The sequence below is a fragment of the Gadus macrocephalus genome, chromosome 20 (genome assembly GCF_031168955.1).
Source record: "Gadus macrocephalus chromosome 20, ASM3116895v1".
NCBI lineage: Eukaryota > Metazoa > Chordata > Actinopteri > Gadiformes > Gadidae > Gadus > Gadus macrocephalus.
In genome coordinates, this window is record NC_082401.1 from 4541222 (window position 1) to 4557774 (window position 16553).

A 16553-nucleotide genomic window follows, 5' to 3' on the forward strand; every position below is an offset into this window, starting at 1 on the left:
AGGATCAGCAAAAGTCCATTAATTTCCAGCCTGCTTAGTGATTGAATGGCTAAGAAGGACTTTGGACCCAAGGCATGCCAATGTAGCTACAAAGAGATTGATGTCAGCAGAGGGCTTTTATTGTGGTAATTCTCTGTATAACCTGTCATGGAACATCTCAAACGGAGTGTCTTAAACGACTGCAGTACTCTTCAAAGAACATAAACTATGTAATTGTGCTGTTTGTGTGTGTGTGTGTGTGTGTGTGTGTGTGTGTGTGTGTGTGTGTGTTTTGCACCTTGTGTCAGTGTGTGTGTGTGTATTTTCTTAAGTGGGGGTCAGTTTGTGTGTGTATTTTCTTAAGTGGGTGGGTGTGTAACATATGGTGTTGGTTTGGAGTTTCCATCAAGGTGGGACTCATTTTTCCCCCTGATGTAAAACCTTTGTGTTCTCTCACTTTTAAGGTGCTATTAAACAGCAGACACAGACTTTACACACGCACAAAGAGAAACACCTTTTTATTTATAAAAGTAAGCAATGGTGGTGTAACTTTCTCTCTTGCTCCTCTCTCTCTCTCCCTGTTTTTCTCTCCATGTCTCCCTCTCCATGTCTCTCTCTCTCTCACAGTGTTGCCAGCCCCTACTGGTCTTGGCTTCGGGGAGGTGGGTCCAGACTCCCTGGAGGTCACCTGGGACGGCCCTCAGGTCCCCAACGCCGCTGACATCAACATGTACATCATCAGGTACCCCACTTATTTCTTTTTTTGTTTATAAAACCACGTTTTATTCTTGTTTTTCTTACAGTATTCCTCCTTTTTGGTCAAACCTATGTTTATCCTACCTTTGTTTATATTGTAATTCTTATTAATTTTTGTATAAATCTAAATAGTTACCAGGGCACGTGGTTCTGACAAAGTATAAACCACTCTGTCGGACAAGCTGTGCTTGTGTGTGGTTTGGATGGGCTTGTGTCTGTGGGTGGTTCTGATTATTTATTCTACTGACTGTCTAACAAGCTGTGCTTGTTTGTGTGGTTGGTTCTGATATAGTTTTTTCTACTGCCTTTCTGACCTGTGTGTTGCTTGCTGTTAGGTATCGTCCCGTGGTTATGTCTTTTGCTGATGAATCCAAAGAAGTCACCTCTGGAGGGTTGACAGAACGCACAGTCCTGCAGAGTACGTTGGATAGATGTAGCTCACTCACTCACTCACTCACTCACTCACTCACTCACTCACTCACTCACTCACTCACTCACTCACTCACTCATTCATTGTATTTGAATGCTTGAACACTTACAAACCAAAGCACAAATTGGACGATATGAATTACTTCTCTCTCCTCTCAGACTTGGTGCCTGACACGGAGTACCTGGTGAGCGTGGTGTATGTGTACGACCAGAGGGAGAGCTCCCCAGCCACCGCCACTCAGAAAACAGGTGAGTTCCTCCAAGAGGCCCAACCTGGGCCTCGAAGATAGGACATGCACTCCGCTGGGTAGAGATTTGAACATTTAATCGAATAACTTCATGACACTTATGGCATTCTCCGAGGTCACTTCAAAGCAGGACTCCTACAGAGAGGATCCATAGCCGTCCCCCAACACACCAGCGTATCCACCGCTCACAAACAGCCCCAATATGAATATTATACATGAATATACACACACGGAGACATCAAATATGAATTGTCGTACTCATGGTAAATGAAGGGACATAGTTAGACTGCGCAGAGGCACCATGAACAGGAGAGTACGACCATGACACCATCCAGGGTTCCATGTTAGATCCTTCTTCTAAGATGAAGTCCCTCCCTCCGCCCCAGCCATGGACGCCCCCTCAGGCCTGGAGTTCGCTGACGTCCTGACCAACTCCTTCGCCGTCCACTGGGTGGCGCCTCGCGGGCCCATCAGCGGCTACCGCATCCGCTACCAGATGGCCAGCGGCGGGCGGGCCAAGGAGGAGCGCCTGCCCCCCTCCAGGACCCACTTCACTCTGACTGGCCTGCACCCCGAGACCGAGTACCTGGTCCACATCTACGCCGTCAGCGGCCGCAAGGAGAGCCCCCCGCTCTCCGGCCGGCAGAAGACCAGTACGTCTCTTATTGTGTTGGCTTCCTTCCTCTTCTATACAGGGGTGATATCATGCTTCTTTGACTATTCCCTTTAGGTATATGACGTATTTTATTCATGTTTTACGTTTATACATGTGTTTTAAGTTCGAGCAAGGTGGCAGTTTTCGTTCCGACCGAGAAAAGCCCTCAATAAGGGCATGAAACCGCTTGTTTGCGCTCAAACGTTAATTTGTAACAGTGTGACGTCCGACTGTGCAGTGGGTGTTGCTGAAGTGCAGAAGTTGCGCCACCTGGCTACCCGCAATGTTTACAACTTCTTGGGTGGGGGGGGTGAATATGCTGACGCACGCGCAAAGCGTTTGACCAATCGCAACAGAGTGGGCTACTGGGTCGGGGGTCTTAAAGCGAAAGTGTGAGAATAATAAGGGGTATTTCGAACATGCAACCCTATTCTGGTAGAATCCCAAAATGCACTGATTAATCCTAAAAAAAGCATGATATGGGATCTTCAATGCATACAGAGCTTGAGTAAATTGTGGAATTAGTTGATGCTCCCCACGTAATTTTCCCTCCTTATCTGTCTTTTTCTTTTCATCTCTCTCTCTCCAGTCTCTGACGCACCCACAGACCTGAATGTGGTGGAGACGTCCCCCACCAGCATCACTCTCCGCTGGGACGCCCCGGCTGTTACGGTGCGCTACTACCGGATCACCCATGGAGAGACCGGTAAGCTAGCGGGCTTTTCATGATTCTCATTAGCCAATAGTCAATCGGCAACTCGTGATGGAAAAGGTAAGAGAGATAAGATGTTTCCTTAAGTACAGGGCAGAAATAGAAATAAAAAAAAATTAAAAGTTGAAGAAGAGTAAAAAGCTAAGACAAATAAATTAAAAGTAATATAATAATTATATTGTTAATGTATTGTCCATCTTCATGGCTTCTTCTCTATGATCTCTGGTGTCGGGTGACTCACTTTCTGTGTCTGTCCCCTGCCCCCCTTCCCCTCTGCAGGTGGGCGAGGTAACATCAGAGAGTTCACGGTGCCGGGGACCCAGTCCACGGCCCAGGTGACCAACCTGAAGCCGGCCACCGAATACACCATCACCGTGTACGCTGTGACCGCCCGGGGGGACAGCCCCGCCTCCAGCACCCCCATCTACATCACACACCGCACCGACGGCAACTGTAGGTTCCTCTAGGACCACGCATGCACACATGCACACACACACAGTCATGAACACACACCGAACTCAAACAGACACACACAGTCATGAACACACACACACAGTGCACATATGAATCCAGGCTTTTACTGTCAATTGAAGATGCACTTGAAGAATACCAAATCCACCAACATATCATATCACATCACATCACATTACATTACATTACATCACATTACATCATATCATGCATTATATCTGAGGACCTCTCTGCTCCCCTCTCTCCGCGCTCCTCTGTCTTGCCTGTGTTGGTTGGGGGTTCCTCCAGATGTGGACTCCCCGTCAGAGATGGAGGTGATGGATGTGAAGGACAGCAGCATCACGGTGCGGTGGAGCCCGGCCAAGGGTCCCATCATGGGCTACAGGGTCACCGGGACCCCCAAGAGCGGCCTTGGACCCATCTTCTCCGAGGTGGTGGCTCCAGGTACGTGTGTGTGTGTGTGTGTGTGTGTGTGTGTGTGTGTGTGTGTGTGTGTGTGTGTGTGTGTGTGTGTGTGTGTGTGTGTGTGTGTGTGTGTGTGTGTGTGTGTGTGTGTGTGTGTGTGTGTGTGTTTCTGTAGTGTATTTCCTTTTTATATTGATACCACCACCACCACAAAGATATCAAGACAAGGCATTTACATTTAAGCAATTCTTACATGAATGAAATTGTCACGCACTATAACTGAGGATTATTAGTTGTACACACGCATCTACTGTCTTTTTTTTTCCTCTGTCATTTTAAGCTGTGTGTGTGTGTGTCCTTAGACCAGACAGAGATCACCTTCTCCGGGATGATGCCCACCCAGGAGTACGTCCTCAGCGTGTTCGCCCTTGGCCAGGACGGAGAGAGCACCCCTGTTGTGGAGTCCGCCAGGACAAGTCAGTGGCTCACCTTCAGTACAAACATGGGTTAAGAAATCCAGAACATACAACACAGATACAGGAATAAGAAACACATACCGTTGCACATACTGATAAATAAAGGCCTGCCTCGTAAGAGTGTGTACTTTAAAAGTGTTCACAGGGTCCACTGCTCGTAACTCCTCTAAAGTGAGAAAGTCTGAAAAGAAGAACCATCTAGCCTTGTGTTCTATTCCCTGTCTGCTCTGCACTGTCCCAGAAACTGGGTCGTGCTTTTCAGCAGTGGATTGATTTAGAAGTCTGGTCTGTACGTCGCTTTCGCTAAAAGTATGAAAAGTTTGAATCAATGCAAATGCAGTTTAAATTTAAACTATTCAAACCGAGCTCAGGAGGAGACGAAGATGGTAGAGCAGCCACTGCTGAGACTGTCGTTTACATTTCTCTCGTGTGTGTGTGTGTGTGTGTGTGTGTGTGTTGTGTGTGTAGATGTGGACAGCCCCAAGGACCTGGCCTTCTCGGACGTGGCCTCCGGCTCTCTGCATATCAGCTGGGCCGCCCCCGAGGGCGCGGTCACCTCGTACCGCGTGCTGTACGACAGCCCGGAGGAGGGCGAGCGCGAGCTGCTCCCCGCGCCCACCGGGAAGGCCGACTCGGCGCTCATCCAGGGCCTGCGACCCGGGAGTGAATACACAGTGAAGGTCATCGCCCTGCATGACGACGCGGCCAGCACGCCGCTGGTGGGAACGCAGTTCACCGCCGTGGAGGGTGGGTACCGTCCCACTGACACCCTTCAGTCCATACATAACCGTTGGGGTCTGTCTGTCCTTTTCGGGTGGGGTTATTGAGTTCAGCATCAACTGTAAATTTGTCACAATTGAACACTTTCTTTCTTTCAAACTGATCAGTAATTTGGCTCTGATCTCCATTGCCATACCAAATAGTGAACCTCCTATTCCTCACATGGTTCATCAGTCTGCAGAAGGGACGGCTTACCCACCCTGCCAAAGGAACCCCTGTGAACACTCATTTGGGGTTTAACATTGAATAGCATGCATCTCATCCACCTTGCATGGTTTCTGTGTGCCCCCCCCCCCTCCCAGGCGTCCCGGCCCCCACCAACATCCTGTTCTCCGGGGTCAGCTCCACCTCCTTCCGGATGAGCTGGGCAGCGCCGCTGCAGACCAACCAGCTGACGGGGCGGCCCGGCCTGTCCGGCTACCGCGTCCTGGTCCAGCCCAAGGGGAAGAGTGGCCCCAACGTGGTGCTGAACCTGGCCCCCGACACCACCCAGGCCGTGGTCCCGGGACTCATGGTGAGGGAGACCTCGCAGCAGGGGGCCCATGTGCTCCGAGTACTGGACACAACTGTAACACTCCGAACAGAAAATCTGAATGGATAAATAGAACAGCAATACTATTAAAGAAACAACATACACCAGAAATACAGTTAGTTATTTTGCGTATGGTATACATGTCCGAAAAACTAAAGGCGCTCAGATGCGGGAAAAGGGAAGGTAGGGTTTGGTGGCAAAGCCCAGGGCGAAGCCCCGGTGATGGTGTCGGTGTTATGTTGTATGTATGTATGCTAATGCTAGTGGTGGTGTGAACGAAGCTGATTATGATTTTTAAAGTTACTCTTTAGAAAATGTACGATAATACCTTTTTCATGACATTTATTATTATAAACAAATCATATTTTGTAGTAATATGTTGCACTTAACTATATCATAACATCGGGTTATATTCTCTGGTGTAAAAGGCTTTTGTATAATTGACGAAAATTCCTATTGATTGTTTCCATACTTTGCCATCGTATGATGCAATGGATTGGTTTGCTACCATTTTGTGATGTTATGTTTGGCGGACGGGCAAAAGCAATAATGAATCCTGTAGTATTAAAACTAACGATTGTGAAATAGGACAAATAAAGTGCTAAACACTGGTCTCCAAATGGAGACACACACGTGCACATACACACAGACACACTCTCAGACATTTATATATATATTCATGCCCAGACTTGCTTTCCTCTCTGCCCTTAGTCAAGGGATCGGTATTTGTATCTGGAATAGTTCTCAGACAAATGCTTTTACTCTGCTAGACTAGGGCTCCAGTCTGTCTTTTGATTGCCCAATTCTACAGACACACGAACATGCACGCGCACACACATACACACAGTGTTGGAGGGATACCCCTCCTTGAACAATCTAACCTTATAACATTCTAGTTCTTTCTAGGTCTGCTCTTTCCTTCTTTCTCAGATCTAATTTATCATATTTTGTGTATGTTTTCTTTTGACTCTAAGCCTATAGTCATCTACAACATGCAGAGATTGGCAACAAATCCACTGAAGATTAAAACAGCCTTTCGATGAAGATGAACAATCTGACAATGTCTCTTTCCCTCCCAGCTTGCTACGACCTATGTGGTGGAACTGTATGCCCTGAAGGACACTGCCAAGAGCAGCCCCGCCCGGGCTGAGGTCACCACCATGGACAGTAAGTCTCTGGATCCATCACGCCATCGTCAACATATATAGAGACCGTTGTTAGCCAAACAACATGCAGGCGTATACCATTATGTAAAGATAGGTGGAAAGAGATTCTGCTCCAGATTATTTAGTAATAGAAATAACACCTTCCAAGGTGTTTTAGTTCATGACCCTCTCTGTCCATGTTGCTTCGATATCAGCACGGTTGGAACATCGTAATAGTCAGGATGAGTTGATACTCTATTGACCCAGACGGGGACAGTGGGAGGTGACTCTGTGTGTTGATACTCCCTGCCTCCCTCTCTCCAGACATCACCCCCCCGCGCCGTGTACGCCTCTTAGACGTCCGGGACTCCAGCATTATGCTGAGCTGGCGTTCCAAGACGGACCCCATCTCTGGCTTCATGGTGGAGGCCACGCCCATTACCTCTCCTGAACACACCACCATCCGGAGGAACATCGACTCCAAGCTGCGTTCTTACACCATCACAGGTGGGCTGGGAGCATCCTGACAACATTCATCAAGCGACTTTCTCAAATATGAAAAACAATATTATTTGACCAAACCAGGCATTGAGACCAAAGTTAAAAGCATCCAGGTGGTCCTAGGAGCGTTCTTCTGATAGAAGCCGTCCCCTGACCTGTGTGTATACGTGTTGTGTTTACCAGGCATGCAGCCCGGCACAGAGTATAAGATCAACTTGTTCACTCTGAGTGGCAGCGGACGCAGCACCCCCTTCACTCTCACCGCCACTACAGGTACCACACCCCTCTCTCTCTCCCTCTCTCTCTCTCTCTTTCTCCCTCTCCCTCTCCCTCCTGTCCTTTCTGTCAGACGTGTTGTACCTGTGAGGAAAAGATTGTGTTGAACAAACAGATGTTTACTGAGAAACACTCAAAACACCCTCATACAAACTCCTTTGTATGACAATTACACCCCTTATTGTAACTGATACTTTATTATAAATGGGAGGGAACATCTTTATTATTTATTAACAATTATTAACAATCACACATTTTCTTCTATATATATTTTTAAGTAAAAGTAGTAATCTCTCTCTCTCCCCCAGCCATGCCAGCGGTCATCCCCCCAACCAACATCCAGTTCACCTCCTTGACCCCCAGCAGTGTCTCCTTCACCTGGGAGCCCTCCCGGAGCCCCGCCATCACCGGCTACTACGTCACCCACGAGGTGGCGGGCGGGGAGCCCCGGGAGCTCACCCCGCGGCCCCACCCCGGCCAGACCTACGCCTTCATCAGCGGTGAGGGTGTAGCAGGGGGCGCCATACAGTCCAACACCAGAGCACACCATGTTAACGTCACTCACTGTGCATATGTGTATTCAACATGCTTCTACATCTAGAAATATATATTTGACTGGAATGTCTTTGGTGTGCTGAAGGTCTGAAGCCAGCAACGGAGTACGTCATCCGGATCGTCGCCCTGCAGAACAATCTGAGGAGTATGCCGCTCGTAGGCAAGGCCAAAACCCGTGAGTACCCCCCCCCCCCCCTCACACACCATAGTTCTGTACAGGATCAGGCTCAGCTGTTACTGGAGCTCTTAATAACAAAATCGAAATGTAGGTCAGCTCTTCCAGTTCGCTCAAGCAAAAAAGCATTGCACATTGCAGGCTACTTTCGTTCTAGGAAAACAACAAGTTCCTCCCCAAAAAATGTATCTTGCTCTTGGTAAAACAATGCCGCCACCTATTGGCCACCTTCTACAAATGTGCAAGTAGGAATATTTGACAATGATGTGCTAGATCAAATCCATAATCGTTGCTCTTCTAACGGTCACTCATCTGCTGTGGTCTCCTCTCTGGTCAGAGCCCGGCCCGGCCCTGCTTCTGATCCCAGAGCTGCCCCAGCCCGGGTCCCACAAACCTAGACCGGACCTGCTGCTGACCCCAGAGCTGCCCCAGCCCGGGTCCCACGGACCTAGACCGGACCTGCTGCTGACCCCAGAGCTGCCCCAGCCCGGGTCCCACAGACCTAGACCGGACCTGCTGCTGACCCCAGAGCTGCCCCAGCCCGGGTCCCACAGACCTAGACCGGACCTGCTGCTGATCCCAGAGCTGCCCCAGCCCGGGTCCCACAGACCTAGACCGGACCTGCTGCTGATCCCAGAGCTGCCCCAGCCCGGGTCCCACAGACCTAGACCGGACCTGCTGCTGATCCCAGAGCTGCCCCAGCCCGGGTCCCACAGACCTAGACCGGACATCCTGGACATTCCAGAGACAGACAAGACGTAAGACCCGGGAGAACTAGATCTACTGCTAACTAATCGTACTGTTCACTAGGTTTAACGTCATTCTGGATTATTACTAGGCTGCTTATTATTATTACTACTAATTCATTTTATTGTTCACTAAATTCAATGCCCTTTTGGGTTAGTATAGCTATAGCTAGACTTTATGACTGTTTTACTTTTTATTATTTGTACTGGTTAACTACTAAATGAATACTAACAACATGACAGGTTATTACTTCTAACCTTTCTGAACATATTTTTTTCATAACCAACATTAATACCTCTCCCTCCTCTGCCCTCTAATGAGTTATTTTAGCACATAACTCATTATCTGATGCTGAGTAATAATTCTCCTGTCCCATCAGGTTCAACACCAACCATGTCCATTTCTCGGGGCCGGACGGTGAGTTTGGGCCGGGCCAGCAGGGCCAGCACATCTACACGGAGTACCAGAACCTGGGGCCCCACAACGGCTTCAACGCCCACAACACCCGTCCCCAGGGGGGCCAGCGCCCCACTGTCAGGGACCCCCTTATCTACATCCCCGTCCCGGGGCCTGACGGGAACCGCGTGCCCCTGGTCAAGGTGAGGGACCAGTGACCGTTATCCAGCCCGCACCATCTGCTCTGCCTCTGAATGTGAGGCTATAGTTACGTTTTTCAAGATCAACTTAAAAATAGCGGTCAGGAATGGTATAGTGGTGGTTTCCAATTCAAGTGCTGGCATGCTCTGTAGGCATCCTTGAGCATGATGTCCCAAAAAAATCCCCTAGTCACTCTGTGTGTGTCTGCAAAGTTACAAAAAAGTAAGTAAACAAAAAGATTTTATTTTTTTCTTTCCCCGCATACATCCAAGCTCACATTAACAGTCATAAAACACATAAAAAACACATAAAACAGTCAGACACCATTACAACCTTCAAGTCACAACTCAAAACTCACCTGTTCAAACTCGCACACAACGTCTAACTGATCACTGTTTTGATTGTTTTTTAGTTTTGTCCTGTTTTTGTTTTGTTTATTTCTTATTGCTTATGTTTATTTATTTATTTATTTATCTTTTTCCACAATGCCTTGTTTTTTAAAAAAATTGTATGATGACTATATGCTCTGTAAGGTGACCTTGGGTGTTTTGAAAGGCGCCTCTAAATTAAATGTATTATTATTATTATTATTATTATTAATTTTCTGTCTGTTCTGTTCCTTCAGGTGAGCGATGGACTGTTGCCAGGCCTGGCCTTTGGATTCCCTGACAACGAGACAGAGTTGCCCCAGGAAGCTCAGACCATCACCACCATCAACTGGCAGCCCATTCCTCAGAGCTCAGAGTACCTGGTGTCCTGCAACCCCATCACTAACCTCGAGGAGAAGACCTTCCAGGTACACGCACACAGATGCACACACACACAAACACACACGAAGATGCACGCACACACGCATTCATGCAAACTCCTACACACATACATCTAACTTACATCCACACACACACACACACACACACACACACACACACACACACACACACACACACACACACACACACACACACACACACACACACACACACACACAGTAAATCAAATCTTCTGTCTCCCTTTTGAAGATGAGTCTCCCTGGCACCTCCAGCAGTGCCACCTTGATTGGATTGACATCTGGAGCCTCCTATAATGTCGTTGTCGAGGCAATGAGAGGCGGGGCAAAAGAAAAGGTTCTGGAAGAAGTCGTAACCGTGGGCAACACTGGTACAGTACTCCATTAAGTTTGTTGTTCTTCTTCAAAGTATAAAAAAGGGGTGTGCAACCACTGGTGTAGATTGTTATTTTGTTTTATACACTGTTGCTGTAACATATTTTCTCATTGATGTGGCTGAAGTTATTGGTTCTCATGGTTCCATCATATTCTCTTTGCCACGGAAGGAAAAGATCAGTCGACAACTACAAAATAATCTCAAACCGCCATTTTAACCTCATCCTTTTTTTTTTTTCTCCAATAGTACCAGGTGACCTCCCAATCAATGTCAACCGAGACGTTTGCTACGACACACACACACACACCTACCACGAGGTGGGCTCCGAGTGGGAGCGTATGTCTGAGACAGGCTTCAAGCTCTGGTGTCGCTGCCTGGGCCTGGGCAGCGGACACTTTAGGTGTGATTCATCCAGTGAGTGGCTTATTAACCCCTGACCCAGCATGCTTTGCAAACACCATAGTACAACCTATTATATATGGTTATACTGAAGGAATTTAATAGAAAAAAAGTGATATTGATAATATACAACAAAGTATATGCCTGATAGTGAAGAACAAAAATATTTGTTTTCATTCATCACTGTAGCAATCAATTCCTTTGCTGAAGTACATCACCATAGATCCCACAATGTGAGATTCTATGTGTTGCAGTACAGTAACACGATAGCTAGCATGGGCCGACCTTACATTTAATTAAACGTATAACATGCTCAGAATCTTTATTCCTTTCAAAACAATGGTCTGTCCATGTTAGCCTTTGTCCGCCATGCAGTTAAACTAAACCTGTTGCAGACAAAGCTTAGATCTGGGTTATTTGTATTATTTCTTCATAACCCGACAATACCAAATAACCTGGGACCAAGTTTTTTTTTGTATGAGTGAGTGCAAACCTCTAGGCCCATGAGGTTTAATAAAAAGGCTCACAGCAGGGATGAGGTTTTTGATGCTTCATCAATCATCGCATACCTTTTTGATAATCCGTCCGTCCCACCCCCCCTCCTCTTCCGTCCCTCCCTCCATTCAGAGTGGTGTCATGACAATGGAAACAACTACCACATCGGGGAGAAGTGGGACCGCCACGCGGAGAACGGCCACATGATGAGCTGCACCTGCCTGGGTAACGGCAAGGGAGAGTTCAAATGTGAACCGCGTGAGTAAAGACACACACACACACACACACACACACACACACACACACACACACACACACACACACACACACACACACACACACACACACACACACACACACACACACACACACACACACACACACACACAGAGAGAGAGAGAGTGACAGAGGTAATACCCCTGTGTGGTGCTTGCTCTGCAGATGACTCTACGTGTTACGACAATGGCAAGATGTACAAGGTGGGGAACCAGTGGCAGAAGGAGTACGAGGGAGCCATCTGCACCTGCACCTGCTACGGGGGACAGCAGGTAATCCTCTCACCCTCTTTACCTCGCGTGGGAGTTCCCTCAAATAATACATCATAGCTAATCTGACTGTAGCTACGCTAAAGGTCTGTGTACAACGTATATTTATATGCATCATCTTTTACCTTCTTTTGAATTTCCTAAACAAAAACGTGTGTGTGTGTATGTGTGTGTGTGTGCGCAGGGCTGGCGCTGTGGTAACTGTAAGACCCCGGGGGTCCAGACGGACGTGGACGTCTTGCTGCCGGCCCCCAACGCCTTCGACCGCTACCGGGAGAACGCCCTCCGCAAACTGGTCAGTGCTCGCCCACCTGGTTGGTTATGTCATCTAGCGTTGGTTAAATATTCATGTTCACTTAGATACTTATTTCTATGTTGGTTAGTTCTGTAGGTTAGTTTTGTTGGGTACTTAAGTGAGATATGCATAAGATATGCTAATTTGTTATTATAACACTAACCGTTATAATGCGATCAGGAGGATTTATTTTGTGTTGTCAGGAATTATTGTGAGTTATTTGTTTTATAAAATGTTTGTTTTGCTGTCCGACACCACATCATTATGCCAGACTACTGGCGTAAGGATTGCAGTATTCTGACATCCTTATGTTGTCAGTAAATTAGGATATTCTCCTGATCTCATCTGTCCCTCCTCAGAACATCCAGTGTCCCATCGAGTGCTTGAGACCCGAGCTGCTGGCCGACGCCCACAATCCGCTGGAGTAGAGGAGGAGCAGAGGATGAGAACCGTGTTCTCGCCTGAGCAAGAGGGAGGGAGAAACGGAGGGAGAGAGATAGAGAGATAGAGACAGTTTCAACACTCATGTGCCTTAAAACAGGTATCGTCCATGACTCCGCCCTAGTGCTTTATCATTGTTCCAAACCACCGCTGTGCCTTCGTAGAGACCCACCCACTATTGTAATGTTATGTCACGTTAATGTCCATGTATGTTGTAGTAACACAAATTGATTCTGACCGTGGAATAGAGTTGGGGCTCAGATGGACACGGTTTGTGTTTGTAATCGGTTTTGAAACTACTTTGCATAGGCCCTTTCTGTTTATATTGTTGCTGCTTTATTAAGGAAAGAGATTGTCTTCAGACCTACCTGCAGTAGCAGACACACATAAAGACACTCTCGCTTTCAAGGACACTAGACCCCACTGCCACACACCAGGTGCTGAAACTAGTTGGATGGTGTCCTTATTTGTGCCATGTAAAAGTCTTGCTTTATTCCAGACATTTCACCCAACTGTATGCAACCATTTGAACCAATGTTCAAACTGGCCACAGCCTCTACAATATTCCTTTAAAGCTTTGATATTGATATTCTGTTTATGTCCATCCTTGAAGGCATTTCAGTGACACGTCCACAAATATCAGAGAAAACCAGAATAGTAGAAAGTCCTTGTCATAGAGTTTTGTGTTTTTTCCTAGTTCTATATTGTTTCTACAAAGATAAACACTGAAATTGTAAGAATCCAACTCAAGCCTCCCCCCGAAAAAACACTATGAAGGCCATATAACGAAATTGAAAATTGTTTGTGTGTAAATATATCTATTCTGAAAGGTAAAAGTGTTGGCTTAGACCAAGAAGTGAACCTTTGTAATTGGTAACTATCCATCCAGATAGTTTCAGGACTATTGTATAAGGCAAATAGATAAAAAAATAAATACCCTGTAAAAAGGGAGCTCTAGAAAACCATTAGTATTACACATTATGGGGATTAGGAGTTCTAGTCGCATTCTTTCAAGTCAAATTATTCATAAAAGTGGCAGTTGGCTTTAGTGGGCCCTAGGCAGATGACCAAACCGCCACTGGAACCTCTTTTTGAAAGACAATGGATTTCTGCATCTGTGTATTTGTATTACTAAGACATGGTCTTACTTTTTTGTGGTTTTAAGTGTATTTTTCAGATTTATTTTATTTATCCCTTTTATCCAAGCATTTTGTTTGAATGCTATTTTTAGGGTGTACACTTTTATTTACGTGTTTTTATATTGTTGGTGCCAAAGTCTGAACTACTGTGGACTGATTTTTAATAAACTGACAAAAATCCAACTTTTGTTGTTTACAGCCAATCAGGAAGAGATGGGCTAATCTAGAGGAAGTCAGAGAAAATGTAGATTATATTGATAACATTAATTAAAATTATAAGAGTTGGATTTTGCTCAAGCCATAGCAGTTAATTGTAGTAAATGCAACTTAAAAGGGATATTGCCCTGCAGTTTGCATTTTCAGTTCAAATGCCTCAAAGAACCCAAAGAAGAAAGTTAAATAAATAAAAGCAAGAGCACGATAGTTACAAACTGCTTATCCTGGGCTCCCGTGTCGTCATTCCCGTACTGCTTGCCACAATATCATTATATATCCTGTAGCCTACGTGTCAGTAACGTTTGCATTAAATGTTCCGGCTGCAAGCAGTCCAAGAGGTAGGCCTATTCAGTCACCCACGCACCTAGGCTACTCATTACTCCTACACGCAACTATAGGCAGGGTCTTTGTAATAAACACACACACACACACACACACACACACACACACACACACACACGATAATGTTCGTTATAGATCTCCTATTATACTACTTTTCCGGTCTTAATTTGTTATTAGTGACTCCTATAGAGCAACCTGACACGAAGCACAGCAAAAAACGATGTAGATTTTCGGGAAACTCTTCCTCTCATCTTGGCGCTTTCAGCATTCTCTGTCAACACTCGGCTTCGTCGTTCTCGGCCCCCTCGCCACCCTCCTGCCAACCCCACTCCGTTGTGATTGGTCACCTTCCGGGTGAGCATGTTGCAGCCTTACCATATATGGAAAATCCGGATTGTTCTACGTAGATAAATCCCGTAAATTTGAACAAGTGAATCGCGACCGGCGTTGTCACGTTAAAATTGTACCGTGGGCGAAAATTGTACCGGCCCTACGTCATCGTTTGTTTACATCCTGACAACCTGCCCGGCAACAGACGACGCGATGCAGAAAACATGTTTCCAAACGACGAAATAACATAATACAGATAGCGGATATCTGTATTATGATAGATAGCGATAACACTTGTTTTTACTTTATATTTGTATTGTATTTAATTGTTTAATCGAAACAATAAAAAAATTTGCCCGCAAAACGGGCGATCGCGTCAAATGACAAATGTTTTGCCCGCAAAACGGGCGATCGCGTCAAATGACGTAGGAGGGTTCTTGAAACATAATACAGATAACGGATCGCTAGATAACACTTGTTTTTACTTTATATTTGTATTGTATTGAATTGTTTAATCGAATTTAGCTAGTAAACTGAGTGTTTTAAGCAGGTTTCATAGTCTAGAATGTTCAAGAACCTTCCTACGTGATTTGACGCGTCATTTGACGCGATCGCCCGTTTTGCGGGCAATTTTTTTTATTGTTTCGATTAGACAATTGAATACAATACAAATATAAAGTAAAAACAAGTGTTATCGCTATCTATCATTATACAGATAGCGATCCGCTATCTGTATTATGTTATTTCGTCGTTTGGAAACATGTTTTCTGCATCGCGTCGTCTGTTGCCGGGCAGGTTGTCAGGTTGTCAGGATGTAAACAAACGATGACGTAGGCCGGTACAATTTTCGCCCCCGGTACAATTTTAACGTGACAGCGTCCCTAATGTGTTTAGCGCTCTAGTCTGCACAGCAACCCCAGACGGTCAACAATACGTCAAAATGCATGTACGTCATTATTTGACACTTTAGTATGGTTAAACATGACTAAAAATCATTATAACTACGTTTATAGGTCATAAAAGTCGAAAAAGCATAATAGGTGGTCATAAGTAATCTGACACAGAGGAGTCCATTCCTTCACTGTAATGAGTATTTCGTGAAAACAAAAAAAAAAATCTGTATCTTCAGAGCCATATTCAAATGACAAACAGTTTAGATGTGCATGATCTATGGACTTGCCCGTTTGAGATAGCCAGGAATGGGTTTCTGTCAAAAATGGCAAATTCAATATATGCTGATTAAAGAGCACCGATTATGCTTTTTCGACTTTCCCGAAAATCTACATAGTTTTTTGTGCTGTCGTTCGTGTCAGGTTGCTCTAAAGTGTCATTAATAAGAAATTAATAATAATAATAATAATAATAATAATAGATTCAATTTATATAGCGCTTTTCTCACACTCAAAGCGCTTTACATAGGGGCACAAAAATAGATAAACAAGAAAAAAGTTTGAGTTGATGGGGCTAGGGATAGTGAGTGATCTAGGGGTAGGCAGAGGAGAAGAGATGAGTCTTGAGGCGGGACTGGAAGATGGTGAGGGACTCACACTCACCCTAGGCCATCTGGCCGTGGCCGTGGCCGTTTTCACACCTAACCGTGCTCAAATCTGCCAGTGTGAGTCTGGCCAGGGCAGGCCAATTTGGCCACTTGGGAGAGGTGTGCTGCTACGGTACGGGCCGCTACGGTACAGATGCTAATGAGCCGACACGCGCACAGGCACAGCTACGCAACCTGAGCTGGATGACGTA

At 45.9% G+C, this 16553-nt stretch overlaps 1 protein-coding gene across 1 annotated transcript in view; it reads left to right on the forward strand.

The window, feature by feature from the left end:
- fn1a (fibronectin 1a) overlaps positions 1-14099 on the forward strand; it is a 43395-nt gene extending 29296 nt beyond the window's left edge. The window contains exons 26-49 of the mRNA XM_060039975.1: positions 607-721; positions 1071-1153; positions 1324-1413; positions 1799-2065; positions 2657-2773; positions 3059-3232; positions 3539-3694; positions 4018-4131; positions 4600-4878; positions 5214-5425; positions 6523-6610; positions 6913-7095; positions 7273-7362; positions 7674-7865; positions 8006-8095; positions 8433-8853; positions 9222-9441; positions 10065-10235; positions 10459-10597; positions 10849-11016; positions 11629-11754; positions 11938-12044; positions 12226-12336; positions 12696-14099. Of these exons, the coding sequence (XP_059895958.1) occupies positions 607-721; positions 1071-1153; positions 1324-1413; positions 1799-2065; positions 2657-2773; positions 3059-3232; positions 3539-3694; positions 4018-4131; positions 4600-4878; positions 5214-5425; positions 6523-6610; positions 6913-7095; positions 7273-7362; positions 7674-7865; positions 8006-8095; positions 8433-8853; positions 9222-9441; positions 10065-10235; positions 10459-10597; positions 10849-11016; positions 11629-11754; positions 11938-12044; positions 12226-12336; positions 12696-12764 (3782 nt within the window). The 3' untranslated portion in view covers positions 12765-14099. The remainder of the gene's footprint in view (positions 1-606; positions 722-1070; positions 1154-1323; positions 1414-1798; positions 2066-2656; positions 2774-3058; positions 3233-3538; positions 3695-4017; positions 4132-4599; positions 4879-5213; positions 5426-6522; positions 6611-6912; positions 7096-7272; positions 7363-7673; positions 7866-8005; positions 8096-8432; positions 8854-9221; positions 9442-10064; positions 10236-10458; positions 10598-10848; positions 11017-11628; positions 11755-11937; positions 12045-12225; positions 12337-12695) is intronic.
- The last annotated feature ends 2454 nt before the right edge of the window (positions 14100-16553 follow it).